The sequence below is a fragment of the Muntiacus reevesi genome, chromosome 3 (genome assembly GCF_963930625.1).
Source record: "Muntiacus reevesi chromosome 3, mMunRee1.1, whole genome shotgun sequence".
NCBI lineage: Eukaryota > Metazoa > Chordata > Mammalia > Artiodactyla > Cervidae > Muntiacus > Muntiacus reevesi.
In genome coordinates, this window is record NC_089251.1 from 96,803,957 (window position 1) to 96,820,134 (window position 16,178).

The following is a 16,178-nucleotide window of genomic DNA, read 5'->3' on the forward strand; positions in this document are numbered from 1 at the left end:
TGCTAAGAGTTTTACAGATACTGTTTCACTTAATCTCTACAGCAATGCTATGCGATCAGCAGTAATGTACTCATCTTACTTTATAAATAAGGGAAAGGAGGCTTAAAGATGTTAATTTGTGTAAGCTCCCCTGACTAATAAGTGACTAATCTGGGATTTGAACCCAGAACTCCGTGACGGTTCCCCAGCCTGCCTCAGGCCTCTCCAAGGATCTGCAAGTAACTTGGTGTATTATTGGAGAAAGGAATGACCATGGACTGCTGGTTCAGAGAAATAAGTGAGATTGCGTAAAGTTCATAAAATCTACTAGTTATGCATCCAGGATACTGCTGTCAAAATAAGAGTTTTGTAACAATTAAAAAAAAAAAAGGTAAACCCACGCATTCATCTGAGGACAAAGAGTAAACATTTTTCTGGAGATTGGTCCAAAAGGGTTGAACTTTACCAACATCTTCTCAGCCACTCAGCCATGGATCAGAATTTGTAAAAATGGATGCATCACCATATACACGGGTAATGCTTGAATAGGTAACACTCTTGACCATCTGTAGAATTTGGACTTGTATTGTTAAAAAGCAGAAAGTAGCTAGATGGTCATCAAAGTCATTTCGTTCTAGTTGTGACAATAATGTCATGGTTAGGTGAAATGGGGCAACCCCAGTTGGCTTTCAAGAAAGAACTGTCAGGGCTTCCCAGGTGGCTCAGTGGTAAAGAACCCGCCTGCAAATGCAGGAGACGTGGCTTCAGTCCCTGGGTCAGGAAGATCCCCTGGAGAAGGGAGTGGCAGCCCACTGCAGCATGCTTGCCTGGGAAGTCACACGGACAGAGGAGCCTGGCAGGCTGTAGTCTACGGGATCACAAAGAGTCGAACATGACTTGGTGACTAAATAACAATAAAATCCGCAAGCACCATGAAAAACTAAGAGAACTACCAACCTAGATGTTCGATGGCTAATAAGAAAGCTTTATCTCTTTTTCTTTCCTTTTTTTTCTTTTTAAGGTATGCCATGAGACTAAAAACCCACTCCAGCCCCAATGCCACACCAGAGGATAAACAGCTGGCTGCATTATGGTAAGTGCACCGTATCGGCTTGAAATAGCCGCCCCAGCCTTGTACGTCTCCGCTGGCGAACCTAGTGACCTGGTCCCAAAGTGCATGACGTGTTCACGGTGCTTCTAACACCAAACTGAAGGCATATCTCGAGGTGGCCATGGAGAGCCTGCACCTGCTGTCCTATGCATGAGGGGAATTCATGACTAAGAGTGAACAGGTCCGTGACACAAGGACTCGTTCTCTGTGTGTGTGTGTGTGTGTGTGTGTGTGTTTTAAAATCAGGTAAGTTTGTGTTTTAATCATTTGAATGTGAATTGTGCCCAATGTAATCTCTCATATTTAACACTTTGGATGCAATCAAAATGATTCATCTGTCTCTACATGTGGGATTAGTAGGGCTGAATCAAGACGGTATGTTCAGGTTCTCAACATTTTAAACTGAGGAGCCGTTCCTTGCACTTTGATAATCAAAGACTTTTTAAATGTTAATCAACATGTAATAGGTTTTTTCTATAATAACAGAAATTATAATGATTATGTGATTATAATAACAATAATTTTCCCCATGACATTTCCTCAGGACACCTTACTCAACTCTATCAAATTACAGGACACCTCTCTGTTAGTTCCTGCTGTGATAAGGAACCAAAATGTCTCTATCTCTGACGGTTCATACCCCACCCTAGAACCGGATTTGCAAGTCATAGAACTGAATCTCGAAATAATAACAGTGACAGACACAAAGGAGAGGGTCTCTGATAGTTTTGCATCACCACTTCATGTAGAGTTTGATGTGCTGTTACTCAGGGATACATTGTATTCGTACAACACAGGGAATGGATGCCGCCAATATTTTGTAATAACTGTAAATAGAAAGTAACCTTTAAAAATTATATTAAAATAAAAATAAATTTTAAAATTTAAATAAAAAGATAAAGTTTGAGACCATTAAGCTGTATTTTCTAGGTTGGTATTCTACTATGTCAATACCATATCTGAGTTAGCAAATAATTTTGAGTGAAAAGCACCAAGGAATAGTTGATATGGCTCAGGAAATGCTTTCTATGCTCTTTTCAAACTTTAACTTTCACGTTAGGATTAATAAATTAACTATGATTAGTTCATATTATATAAGAGGGATTACTGGTATGTAACTAACAAATATATAAACTAACATAGTTTTAAATTATTTATAAAACACATTCATATCTGTTACCTTATTTGAACTAATCATAGTCCAGTAAAGTAGGGGTTTTTTTAACATTTTGATTTATGTTGGAGTATCCCCGGTTAACAGTGATGTGATAGTTTCAGGTGATCAGCAAAGGGATTCAGCCATACATACACATGTATCCATTCTCCCTCAGTAAAGCAGCTTAAAAGGGACGGTGACAAAAACAGGTCGAAGGGCTGTGCTTTCAACAAACCCACGGCCAGAAGTCCAAGGTGCCCGAGGAAAAAGAGTGAATTAGTCCTGCCCTGAAGTTCACCCAGAAAGCAGAGCGCTGTGCGAGCGCGTCTCACTCCTCTTGTGGAGAGAGACTGCCCTCTGGTGGTGGGAGAGGAAAATGGCCAGCTGCTTAGTCCCAGCGAAGACGCACTAAAGCTATTCGTTTGTGCTTATATTCTTTATTTACATGTACACACATTGTTTATTGATTCATACTTATATTATTTATGTATATATGTTCTTTATATATATTTATTTGTATGAAGTGATGTTTTTAATGGAGTAACTCTGAAGTTTTGAATCACATTGAACAAATAGGAAGGTCAGATACCTGCAGACATATATGCATGTCTAGAAGTATTTAATATATATATATAATCATGCTATGAACATTGAGTGCATTGGAACAACAAGATAGTTGGCACAGGGGCCACTCACTTGTCTCTTCCTGCTGCAGTTACCGATGCCTGGCTCTTCTGTACTGGCGGATGTTTCGACTCAAAAGGGACCACGCTGTGAAGTATTCAAAAGCACTTATCGACTATTTCAAGGTACTGTCTGGCTAACGGGCAGAATGTTGTACGCAGTTTTCTCCCTGTCAAGGACATGTTCAATGTAGAATCCCCTGATTTGGGGCCAATACAGGGGACGTCTGATATCTGCACTAACCCCATTTACGAGCTACTCATGACATTCAGGGCTCAGAGAACCCATCTAATTTATCCCCCTGCCTGTGTCCAAGTATTTTTATAGCCCCTAGAGAAAGAAGATCCTGTTACCCACCCCACTGTCCTAGGAGATACATCTTTATAGCTAACATAAATTCCTCGTGTTCACTCAGAGCTTCTTCCTCTTAGAAGTAGCTCCTTAAAAGTAACTCCTCTTTGCTATCTCCAGTCACTCATTTAATTTTTAATAAAGGTGTTATTTTAAATGATAAGAAATGGCTTGGTAGAATCCAGAGGCACTAGAATAGCACTGTGCACATAAGAGGATAGAATTGGAAACTGTGCTTTTTTATGGAATGAAATCATTTTCGTTGGGAGAATGAAGAAAGAGGAGGGGAGACAAAAAACCTCTGTGTTCTGTTGTGAAGTGGATGTGACATCATAATTTATTTGAGACTTTTTGCCTCTTCACTGCCCATTTGACTATAGAAACAAGAAATTACACCATCTCTGCCTCCACCAATCTTTATCAGATACACAGCCATCATTTTATATTTATTTTTGGCTGCACTGGGTCTTCGTTACTGAGTGGACTTTTCTTTAGTTGCAGCGAGCAGGGGCTACTCTTCTTGAGGTGCCCAGGCTTCTCCTTGCCGTGGCTTCTCTTGCTGAGAGCACAGGATCGAGGCGCCTAGGCTTCAGCAGTGGCAGCATGCAGGCTCAGCAGTTGCGGCTCGTGGGCTCTAGCGCTCAGGCTCAGAAACTGCGGTGCACAGGCTTTTAGTTGCTCCATGCCCGGACCAGGAATCTTCCCGGACCATGTTCCCCCGCACTGGCAGGCGAATCCTTATCTACTGCACCACCAGGGAGGTCCCCACGGTCATCACTTTTGATCTTTAATCCCCAACCTCCACTTCTTGGAGATAATCTCTGATGGTCCGGCTGCGTTGGAGGTCCTGTGGGCCATGGCCATCCAGTAACCTGGCCATACATGTAGAGTATCCAGATGCTAAGTCAGAAAGGTAACTGTCTTAGTCCATTGACAATCGTGGGTTATAATGACAAGTACTGGCACTAAGAGTCTCCCTTTACTTTGGGTGCCTGAGTTTAAGATAAATCATTTTCAAAAATTTAGAATCTAAAAGCTATTTTGGGCTCCAAAATCACTGCAGATGGTGGCTGCAGCCATGAAATTAAAAGACTCTTGCTCCTTGGAAGAAAAGTTATGACCAACCTAGACAGCATATTAAAAAGCAGAGACATCGCTTTGTCAACAAAGGTCCATCTAGTCAAAGCTATGGTTTTACTAGAAGTCATATATGGGTGTGAGAGTTGGACTATAAAGAAAACTGAGCACCAGTGAATTGATGCTTTTGAACTGTGGTGTAGAGGTAGACTCTTGAGAGTCCCTTGGACTGCAAGGAGATCCAACCAGTCAATCCTAGAGGAAATCAACCCTGAATATTCATTGGAAGGACTGATGCTGAAGCTGAAACTCCAATACTTTGGCCACCTGATGTGAAGAACTGACTCACTGGAAAAGACCCTGATGCTGGGAAAGACTGAAGGCAGGAGGAGAAGGAGACAACAGAGGATGAGATGGTTGGATGGCATCACTGACTCAATGGACATGAGTCTGAGCAAGTCCTGGGAGTTGGTGATGGGCAGGGAAGCCTGGCATGCTACAATCCATGGTGTTGCAAAGAGCTGGACACAACTGAGAGACTGAACTGAACTGACTGAAGAGCTATTACTTAGGAGTTATTATAGTAAAGCAAAGCACTTAACGAAAGAAAGAATCCGGACTCTAAGCCACAGAGCTTACCACAGAACTTTTAAGAGATCCTAGTTCTTAATGTATGTGGATTGTCTGTGACACTGTACAGAATGAACAGAGAACGTAACTTAAAAATCAGAAGTCTCCCTCCAGAAGTTCCTGGTAGATACCCTAAATCAAAGGCTATTTCAATACTACTTAAAGTTCAAAGATCATGAAAACTTTAGGAAACAATGATTAGTGTTAGTTGCTCAGTCATGTCTGACTCTGCGATGCCATAGACTATAGCCCTCCAGGCTCCTCTGTCCGTGGGGTTCTCCAGGCAAGAATACTGGAGTGGGTTGCCATTCCCTTCTCCAGGGGATCTTCCCAACCCAGGGATTGAACCTGGGTCTCCATTATTGCAGGCAGATTCTTTACCATCTGAGCCACCAGGAAACAATGATAGTTGGTTCATAAAAAATAAGTTCCATCACTACAACTGGCTCTGAAAAACAGGACTTTGCCCCCACGCGTGTGTTTTATAGCCATGAGACCTCAGTTGTAGTGAAAGAGGCCTGAAGGCAGTGTTGCACAATTCCCATGTGTAAGGCCATTTCTTACCATTTTGATAACACCTCCACTAAAAGCTAAAAAATCAGTCACCACTTTATAAAATTCTTTTTAACCAAAAGAAACATTTTGTCTCTGGGGAACCATGCTGAGGCTATTATATTTTCTTGTTTCTGGAAGGGAACATTCACATCCATATTATAAAGACCATTTTTTCCTTAACAATCTCACAGACTTATGTCCAAGAAAGCTTCATTGGACTTTCAGGGAGGAAATCTGTACATTTAGAAACTTTCCTTGCCAAAAGCAAAATGTCTTTTAAATGCCTGATGCAAACAACTGGCTCAGGCAACAAATCCTAAATCAGAATATTTAAATAAATCAGAATTTTTGAATTCACTCTCTGTTAAGGAAATACATTTAATCTATTGTCCAAGAGCAACTTCCTTTAAGAGAAATATTTTAAAGCTTTGTAAGTTAAAGCAGTAACAGTTGATGTCTCATATATTTTCAGGCATTAAATGTATGTCAACAGTTCTGCAAATATGCCCTACATTTAATATAAGATGTTCTCAGTGTATGTGTGGGAGGGGGGTTGCCCGAAGCCAATAGCTAAGTAATTACAACTTCCCAGATCCAGTTTCTGGAACCTGCATCTTATCTACAGTGTCTGGCATTACTTCTCTCAGCGGTCACCTAAGAACATGTTGTTGTGGGCTGTTTAAACTCAAGCAGATGGTACTCACCGTCAACATTTTTGTTTTCTTGCAGAATTCATCTAAAGCTGCCCAAACCCCATCTCCATGGGGGGCCAGTGGAAAGTAAGTTCATTTTTGCGAAGTGAAGGTGATAAATGAGATGTTGCATGAAGCTGAGCAAGGGCTTCCTGGGGGCTTAGTGGTAAATTACCCGCCTGCCAATGCAGGATATTCAAGAGACGGGTTGGAGACCTGGGTCGGGAAGATCCCATGGAGGAGGAAATGGCAACCCACTCCAGTACCCTTGCCTGGAGAATCCCATGGACGGAGGAGCCTGGTGGGCTACAGTCCATGAAGTTGCAAAGAGTTGGACACGACTGAGCCCTCCCACCCCAAACACATACCCACACACACACAGGAAGCTGGGCAACGCACTTCTGTTGACAGTGCCCTGAGGGGCCGCCCTACCTCACCAGGTACTAACCTCTCCTGTTTCTCCATGCTCTCCCCTTCCAGGAGCACTGGAACCCCATCCCCCATGTCTCCCAACCCGTCCCCCACCGGCTCCGTGGGCTCTCAGGGGAGCCTGTCCAACGCCAGCGCCCTGTCCCCGTCAACCATCGTCAGCATCCCACAGCGCATCCACCAGATGGCAGCCAACCACGTCAGCATCACCAACAGCATCCTGCACAGCTACGACTACTGGGAGATGGCGGACAACCTGGCCAAGGAGAACAGAGGTGCGTGCACCCTGGGGGAGGCTGCGCGGGTCAGCCCCAGCTCAAGGAGACAGCCTGATCCTCGGGCATCATCGGGCGAGACCTTATCATTCACCGAAGTAGAAGCTGTCTGAATGAACTTTCCCTGACTGCTCCCCCTGCTCAGCACTTCCAGGGCCTTTGCCTGTCTGTCGTTACTGTGGGAAAGATCAGAGATGGAGATGGGGTTAGAGATGATACAGGTACCAATGACATAGATTCAAGCTTTAAAGATATGCACACATATGTTTTTCCTTTAGACAGTGAGGTCCTTGAATAGGGATGACATTTTATTCAACTTTGTAACCGTAAGACCTGCACAGTGCCTAGAACATAGCTACGGATCTGAATGTTCCTGGGTTTCCCAGGTGGTGCTAGGGGAAAGAACCCACCTGCCAATGCAGGAGGCGTAAGAAACACAGGTTCAACCCCTGGGTCAGAAAGATCCCCTGGAGGAGGGCGTGGCAACCCACTCCAGTATTTTTGCCTGGAGAATCCCCGGACAGAGGATCCTGGTGGGTTGCAGGCCATATGGTCTCAAAGAGTTGGACACGACTAAAGTGCCTTAACACACACACACACATGAATGTTACTGCCTATTCAAATGATAGCTGGTTACTACTGAAAAAAAGGTTTTTATGGGTAAGCTGTATTTCTTTCTTTTTAATTAACTTTTATTGGAGTATGGTTGCTTTACAGTCTTGTGTTAATTTCTGCCGTGTGGATATATATATCCCTTTTTTCTGATTTCCTTCCCATTTAGGTCGCCGCAGAGCCTGGTAGAGTTCCCTGAGCTCTACAGTAGCTGTATTTCTTTTAAATAATGTTTGTTTTTACTCATAAAAGCATGTTTAAACTTGTATGTATATAAACTATGGCTAAATTTGTAAAGTACAGGAAATAGAGAAAAAAATTTTTAATTATCAGTAATCTTATCACAGGTTTCCCTGGTGGCTTAGTGGTAAAGAATCCATCTGCAATGCAGGAGACTGGGGTTCGATCCCTGGGTCAGGAAGATCCCCTGGAGAAGGGAATGGCAACTCACTCCAGTATTCTTGCCTGGAAATTCCATGGACAGAGGAGCCTGGTGGGCTACAGTCCACGGACGCTAAGTCAGACACGACTTAGCAACTAAGCAACAACAATCTTGTCACTAGGAAATAGCACTATTAACATTCTATTGAAATGCCATCTAGTCTTCTCCAAACATGCGTGATTTTTACCAAAATAAGATCATAGTGTATGTACAGTTTTACATCCTTTTTTTCATTTTACATTATATCAGGCATATTTTCATGTCACTAACTAGTTCAAAAACACCCTTTATGATGGCTCTGTAACACTGTCATAATAGTGGTTATACAGTCACGTGTGTTAGTCACTCAGTCATGTGACCCCTTTGTGACCCCATGAACTGTAGCTTGCCAGGCTCCTCTGTCCATGGGATTCTCCAGGCCAGAACACTGAAGTGGCTTGCCATTTCCCTCTCCAGGCACTCTTCCCAACCCAGGGATCGAACCGTGGTCTCCTGCATTGCAGGCGGAAGCTCTACTGTCTGAGCTACTAGGGAGCTGAGCTACTTTATACAGTCATAAAGTATCACAGTTTCTCAAACCATTCCCCTGCTGTTGAACATTTATGTTACTCCACTTTCTTCCACTATTACAAATAACAGTATGATACATATCTTCATAGAAATCATTGTTCATATTTCTGATTATCTTCTGACAGGAGGGAGTTGTAGAAATAGAATGTTGAGGTCAACAGGTATGGATTCTTTTAAGACATGCATTGTTATGAAAGAAAGTGAAGTGTTAGTCGCTTAGTCATGTCTAACTCTTTCCACCCCATGGACTATAGCCTGCCAGGCTCCTCTGTCCACGGGATTCTCCAGGCAAGAATACTGGAGTAGGTATCCATTTCCTCCTCCAGGGGATCTTCCTGATCCAGGGATCGAACCCGAGTCTCCTGCTTTGCAGGCAGATTCTTTATTGTCTGAGCCACCAGGGAAGCCCTGATTGGTATATATGTTATTAATTTTCTCCCTACCAAGTTCCTGCTCTTTCTCTACTGCTGAGTGAGAGCTTTGTTCCCATGGTAACATGCTTCTGAGGCCGAGACTGACAAGTTCACGGTGAGATAAGGACCAGTGGCAGAGAGGCAGCTGGGCGCTGAGCACACGAAACTGATGGTGTAACCAGACGGGACACAACAGCGGCTCAAGGATGGTGCACCCAGAAATCCCAGTGGGGATGCCACGGAGGTCAGGGCCAGGGGCCAAGACCAGCAGGACAGGCTCCTTAGAGGAGCTGGCACAGAACAGGGTTTTGAAAAGCAGATAGTGGTCAAGTAGCTGAGATGGAGTTGGGGTGGATGTCACAGGTAAATAAAAGAGCAAGGACAAATGTACAAAGGTTTCTACGGCCGGTTTGGGAGAACCTGAGCAGGCCAGGCTCCAGATGGTGCCACCAGCTGCCCCCTGGCCCTCAGCAGAGCCACACCTCCAGTCTGAAGTCCCCCTGGCTTCCCCCAACCTGCCCTTCCCCCCGGCTCTGCTCCTGGCTTCCTGCCACGCTGCCCTCCCTGCCAGCTGGCCCTCAGCAGAGCCACACCTCCAGTCTGAAGTCCACCTGGCTTCCCCCAACCTGCCCTTCCCCCCCGGCTCTGCTCCTGGCTTCCTGCCACGCTGCCCTCCCTGCCAGCTGGACCCTGGCTCTTCTCTGAGGCTGCCTAGTGGGACCTCACTCAGCACATCTGGGAGCACCTTTCAGAACCTCGTCCTAGGTCCTCGGGCTTCCCTGGTAGCTCAGACAGGAAAGAATCTTCATGCAATGCGGAAGAGTAGGGTTCAGCCCCTGGGGCGGGAAGGTCCCCTGGAGAAGGGAATGGCTACCTGCTCCAATATACTTGCCTGAAGAATCCCATGGGCAGAGGAGCCTGACGGGCTGCAGTCCGTGGGGTCACCAGGAGTCAGACACGGCTGAGCGCCTGACACTTTCCCCAGATTCTCACTTCCAGAGAGAGCTGTTCAGTGGTCTTGGACAGTGCACCATGGCAGCCACGTGAATTGATTTGTCTCTGTCAGCCGCCAAACTGCAGTCTCTGAGATGGCAGAGCCTATGCATTCTTCATCTTCGTGTCCTCTCTGCCTCCACCCTTGTGCCCCTAGCATAGCGCTTTGGCAGTGATCATATGTTTAATGCAAGGACAAACCCAGAGAAGGTTCACAGATTGGCTGGCAACCTCAGTAGAGAGGTCTCAGAACCCATCTGTGAACAAGGCCCTACACTATAGCACAGGGAACTCTACTCAGGATTTTGCAATAACCTATAAGGGAAAAGAAGCTGAATCATATTTCACATATGACTGAATCACTATGCTGTACTCCTGAAACTAACACAACATTGGAAATCAACTCTTCTCCGACAGAATAAAAATAAAAGACGGTTTATACAAGCTGATTGCTCCCAAAGCCAAAAAAATCCATCCCTGATTTGCCTCCAGGAGCCCCGGACTCCCCCAGGGGCTCAGCATCTAACACAGTTGAGTACAGTGTAAAGGCTGACAGAGCTTCAGGCCGAGTTCAGGGTGAGAGGTGTCACTGCAGGAAGGAGAACGCCGCCCGGGGAAGTCAGTTTTCCTTGCTTTCTGGCTGAATAGATGTCATTAGTTAGAATTAGAAGTCGCCAGGTGAGGGCCTCTGGGGACGCAGGCGCGCTCTCTGCCGGGGGGCTCCCGTCACGTGGCGGGACCGGGCGCTGAGCGTGTATCCCGCTGACGACCCTCTCTGTCTCACCAGAATTCTTCAACGACCTGGACCTGCTCATGGGGCCGGTCACCCTGCACAGCAGCATGGAGCACCTGGTCCAGTACTCCCAGCAGGGCCTCCACTGGCTGCGGAACAGCGCCCACCTGGCCTGAACGCCGCCCCGGCCGCGGCGGGCGCGTCTCCAGGACGGCCCAGCGCTTCTGGACACTGTGCTCCCCACCTTCCCGGCCGCAGCATTTCTCGAAAGGCGGTGAATATTTTTCAGCATCGAACAGCAGTCTGTTTTCCCAGGGCGTGTGTGTTTGTGTGTGTGGGTGTGGAATAAGCTGCCGGTGGAGGTGTGTAAGACACAACAGCTCTCTAGAACACATCTCCTTTCACTATACAGCATCCCAGGCTAGACAAAGTGATCTGATGTTTCTGATTAGAGAAAACACACTCACTCACACACACACACACACACACACACACACACACATTTTCTAGTTCAAAGCTCAACCGTGACTTCTTAGAATATTCAACCAAAATCTCATGGGTTAGTGAACCAGGTGCAATATAGCACACCAAAAGCTTGACTGCCAGTTAAGATGAACCCAGCTCTTATACTATTGATTCCTTTCAGTATTAATATACTTTTCTCCCATTATTTTTTTATTGTCTGTATTAATGGGTTTTTGAATAATGAAAATAAGTCAGTTATTTTTGTGCTGGACGTTTACTAGATTGCATGTTACCAAATACCCTGCTTTTTGTCTAGTCCCTCCCCTCCTCCATCCAGTTCTCTATCTAACTCTGCTATCAACTAAACGTGTTAGACGCAAATGAGTCGACTCCCATGGGCCTTCCCCGCCCTGCCCCCCAAAATAGGATGACCATGACCCTGACCCTGAGATTTGGTGGGAAAAAAAAAAACTCTGTGTCTTTGAAAACGCACCTACATGGAAGCAGCAGCAGCTGTGTCCCCGGGCTCGGCGAGGAACTGACCCCCGCACGTGCCAGGAGCCCCGCGGCATGTGTGTTCTTCCTCCCGCCACTGTGACCCCAGGGGCTGTGGAGCCCCGTGGGTTTGTCAGCCGATACTCTTCAACGAGTCTTTTCTTTCCGTGAGAGCTTTCTTACCCATGTTCTTGGCCAAATGAGCACATTGTCTCGGATGCCCCTTCCCTGGGAATCTGTCTGTTGCTTTGTCAGGCCAAGAACTGCTTGCTGCCGTGATTCTGTCTAATCCTGTCTTTGGAGAAAGTGCCGTGCGGACCTTGAGTGCATTTTTGACCTGGGGGATGTGTGTCAGGGTCTGATGAGCAGGTTGCCCACCACAGAGCAGGTGATCCCTGTAAGTGACTGCGGTTCTGTCTGCGGTAGCAGCGACCCGAACATCATGCTTAAGCCCCCGTGCATCTGGTACGTGTATGTCTTCCCCCGATTCTTTTTTGTTTTGTTTAATTAAGTTTACATTTTAGTTTTTTCAACATTTTGTTTACAGTGTTTGTCTGAAATTTCTTTTATTGTCTGAAATTTATTTCTTTTATTGTCTCTTGTCATATCCTAGATTTAGTGTTCTTGTTAAATATATTTGAATACAAAGATATTGGTAAAAAAGAAAAACTCCTGGAAAGGAGGATATACCTTGTCATGCTTTAAAAACAAAAATAATGACCTTGATGCCTCTCACTTGACAAAATTACCCCAGGACAGCCTGAGAAAGACAGGTGATGGGGTACATGGAATAATCCATTTTTCAAGGTGGTGGTAACGTAAAACATTTATATCAGATGCTAATGGTCTCACTGGTTTGGTTGCAATGTTAACATTTTCATCAGCCTGATCTGTGGGTGGGAAATCAGATTGCTGTAATCCCCTAGCTCTAAGCACTGATTCAAAACTGTGCAAGTGATTGAACAGCTTTGGCGATTTGAAATTCATTCAATGAACAAGTGAAGGCTTTGTGAAATTTGTATTTGGTGTTGGCCTTTAAGCAGATGGAAATATTAACAATACTTCTTTTTTCACATTTATCCAACTGCGGTGCTTCTGACATTCCTTTCACTAATTATTACTAGATTTCCCCTTCCCATTGGGGTCTCACTTAAGACATTTGTTTTTGTTTGTTTCTTTTTTTTTGGAGGACTGAGGCTTAGTTCTACTCACTGTTGCTGAATTCTGATGAAATGTTCAGACCCTCACATAAAAGGACGGCCCCCCAGTGTCCCTCGGGCATCCCTGGGTGCCTTTCTGATCTTATCCACCTTTAAGCCCCAGGCCCCATGGTGGCGTCCACGTAGTGTGCTCACATGCAAAGGCACAGGCTGTCTCCAGCTGGTTGTGCCGCAGCACTGCATCAGAGCGCCGTGAGCCGCGGTCGTTTCCAACAAAACGTGAAACCAGTTAACTGGGGGCAGTCACAGCATGCCGTTCTTCTCTGTCTCATTTCATTGGTGGAGCATGTCAGGGCAGTGGTTGTTCCTTGCTTTGGCATCAGTGCTTTTGATAAGGAAGCATCTTCTGATCATTGCTGGTTCCTTTTCTCTAGTTTTGTTCAAAGTAGAAATAGCTTTCTTGTGTTTTCTGATTATGAAACTAACAGACATTCGTGGTGAAAATTCAAACAATACAGACAAGTGTAAAGTAGGAAGTACTCAGCCCCAACCCCCAGAGACAGCACTGCTCACCCTTCCCTGTATATCCTTCGGGAGAGTCTCCCATTTAAATGTAGAATGTCTATCATCATTTCCTTCTATTTGAAGACCTTATTTCTTCAGAAGTTCAGTACAAGTTCAACTGGCCTTATCCCTCCATGACCTGAATGGACCTGGATCACAATTGTTAGAAATATCTTTGAAAGAGAGGAACCCAAATATATTCATGATTAAAGTGTGGGATTTGTTACCATTTGACACAGATCAGACTTACATGCAGAATTGCGCTTGGGAAGAGAGGTTCGGTTAAAACGTTATTTCTGGAAACTTTCAAATTGCAGACAGAAAGTCGGACCCACTGTCTAAAGAGAAATGTACTGGAAAAAAAATTCTGAAAAGTTGACAAACTGTGTATTGGATTGAACATGTGGAATCAACGCAGCGAGCTTTTCTGCACTAAAATGTACCCTCATATCTACAACAAAGATGTGTGTATTACATAACAGTGATGTGTACATTTCTGACATCCCATACATAATATACACAGTTTGTATAAATGCATACATTTAAAAATATATATGTACAGTACAGCTACATAAAACTGTAGTACGCTTGAAGGATATGACCAGTGCCTAATGTTGAGTATAAGTCACTGCGTGTTTAAATCACCTCGGGAGTGCAGTAATTGTTATCAAATTAATCAGTGCAGCCAACCTTATTTATGAACCACATCTTTGAAACTGTGCAGTAGTATATACATATATATTTTTAAATAACATTTTTCACAGTTTTCCAGAGTTACTGTTGAAATCTGTATCACCAAAAAAAAAAAAAGCAAGATTTTTTTTAATGATGTAGACACTCTCCAAACCCAGTAATCTGTGTGTGATTTCCTGTTTGTAGATACCCAAGACACTTTAGCAGTCACCAGCCTTAATGCATGTACAGGATATTATTGTGACTTAATTTATCTGCAGTTTTTAATCCATGTGAAATTGGAATTTATAAACTGACTTGGATTAACTATGTCTGCCTTTCTAAGGTTGCAAATGTTACATTAAATGATTTATGTTGTAAATGAGAGACATCGAGTTGTACGTAAAAAAAGAAAAAATGTCCACCAATTTCTGTGAATATTTTTACAAGGAAACTTCAGACTCAAAATATATTCAAATAAGCATTCTGGTCCCCAGTTCATAATCTCTTTAGAATGGACCTTGTAGTTTCATAAAAATTTTTAAATGACGCTTCCAACATATTATCATTACTAAGTCTGATATTTTTCATGGGGGAAAAAAGTAATGTTTTCATTATTGGAAGTGTAGTTTGCTACTTGTCTTTGCCATTTCCCAGCATATTTACACACATGTGTGTGAGAACACACCCACAGTGTCCAAAAAAATGCTGAATAGGAAGCTTAAGGGGGTTATTTTGATAGCTACATTGATGCCTATCCAACCAGCAGCCCCAGGACACCGTTTTACTCAACATTCCATAATGACAGAAGTTAATTCACTCACTTGTGTCTACCAGGTTTTTCCAACTCTAACCAACATGGTGGAATAATGTCAGCATTATTGAGTGAAATGAGAGAATTTTGAACTACCGAAGACAGAGATATTAGACCAATGGCTTCCCATAATACATATCTCCTCCATGTGAGAGCGTTTTTTATTAGCCTCACATTTTTTTACTCTTCTTTCTCCCCTTTTTCATTCCTCTCCTCCCCAAATTAAACTAAATAGAAGCAGAAACAGTAACAGAAGTAAAACAATTACTTCACTTTGCCCAGCCTATATCTTTATATTCAAATACGACAGCAGAACTCTAGCTCTGGTCACCATGAAGACCACCTCATCTCAAAGATGACCAGAGTGGGGTCCTTGGCTTTGCTTGCTCCAGAGACTACTGAACTTGGCACTCTTTCAGAGGTGGTTTGGGCTGAGAAATGTCCAATAGTCTTTCAAGAACTATCTTCCCCTTATGCAGTTTAGCCTACTACTCAGCTGAACTCTGTTCCCATCAGAATCCTATTTTTAAGAAGTGGTGGCCCAGAAGGTAAAGAATCTACCTGCAATGCAGGGGACCAGGTTTGACTCCTGGGTCGGGAAGATCCCCTGGAGAAGGAAATGGCAACCCACTCCAGTATTCTTGCCTGGAGAATCCCATGGACAGAGGAGCCTGGAGGGCTACAATCCATGGGGTCGCAAAGAGTCAGACACAACTGAGCAATTGACATTTCACTGAATCAACTGGAGTCTTAAGAGATCTTTTTTTTAATGAAAGGGAAAAAAAAACCAACAACATAAACTGCATTTCCAGCAATCTGGAGCCAGAGTTTATTTCCTTGTCTTCCCATTCCCAGAAGAGCACAGTTTTTCAACATTACAAACTTCCTAACAAATAGCACAAGAAATGTTCAGACTTTTGAGATGCGTGTTCTCTTTGTTCAAACTGAATCCTTCTGTATGTCATCAGATGGGTTTGTTTGCTTGGCATAAGGGAAATTATAAAACTCTGTTCTCAAATGAAATACATCTGACCATGGTTTGGTTTGGGTTTTATTATTTAATTGGTGCTCTGAGGCAGCATGGGGTGAATTTGGGGTCAGTTGAAAGGGGATTTAGGCTCACAACTCTTACTCGTAGTAATGGGAATCAAGGGATTAAATCCCTCTGCGTTACTTTGAAAATCCACCTCTTATGACCAGTTGTGAACACACTGCTCTGAAGGATGAATTCAGGGTACTAATTGCCAGTCAACACAAGGATCAGCATTTGTCTTTAAGCATCAGGAAGCAATGTTGAGCCCTGAAA

The 16,178-nt window shown here is 44.0% G+C and overlaps 1 protein-coding gene across 1 annotated transcript in view; it reads left to right on the top strand.

The window, feature by feature from the left end:
* The window catches only part of AFF3 (ALF transcription elongation factor 3), a 558,198-nt gene extending 542,236 nt beyond the window's left edge, over nt 1-15,962 (top strand). Inside the window, exons 20-24 of the mRNA XM_065929723.1 lie at nt 1,001-1,072; nt 2,962-3,055; nt 6,273-6,322; nt 6,716-6,939; nt 10,757-15,962. Coding sequence (XP_065785795.1) covers nt 1,001-1,072; nt 2,962-3,055; nt 6,273-6,322; nt 6,716-6,939; nt 10,757-10,878 — 562 coding nt within the window. The 3' untranslated portion in view covers nt 10,879-15,962. The remainder of the gene's footprint in view (nt 1-1,000; nt 1,073-2,961; nt 3,056-6,272; nt 6,323-6,715; nt 6,940-10,756) is intronic.
* The last annotated feature ends 216 nt before the right edge of the window (nt 15,963-16,178 follow it).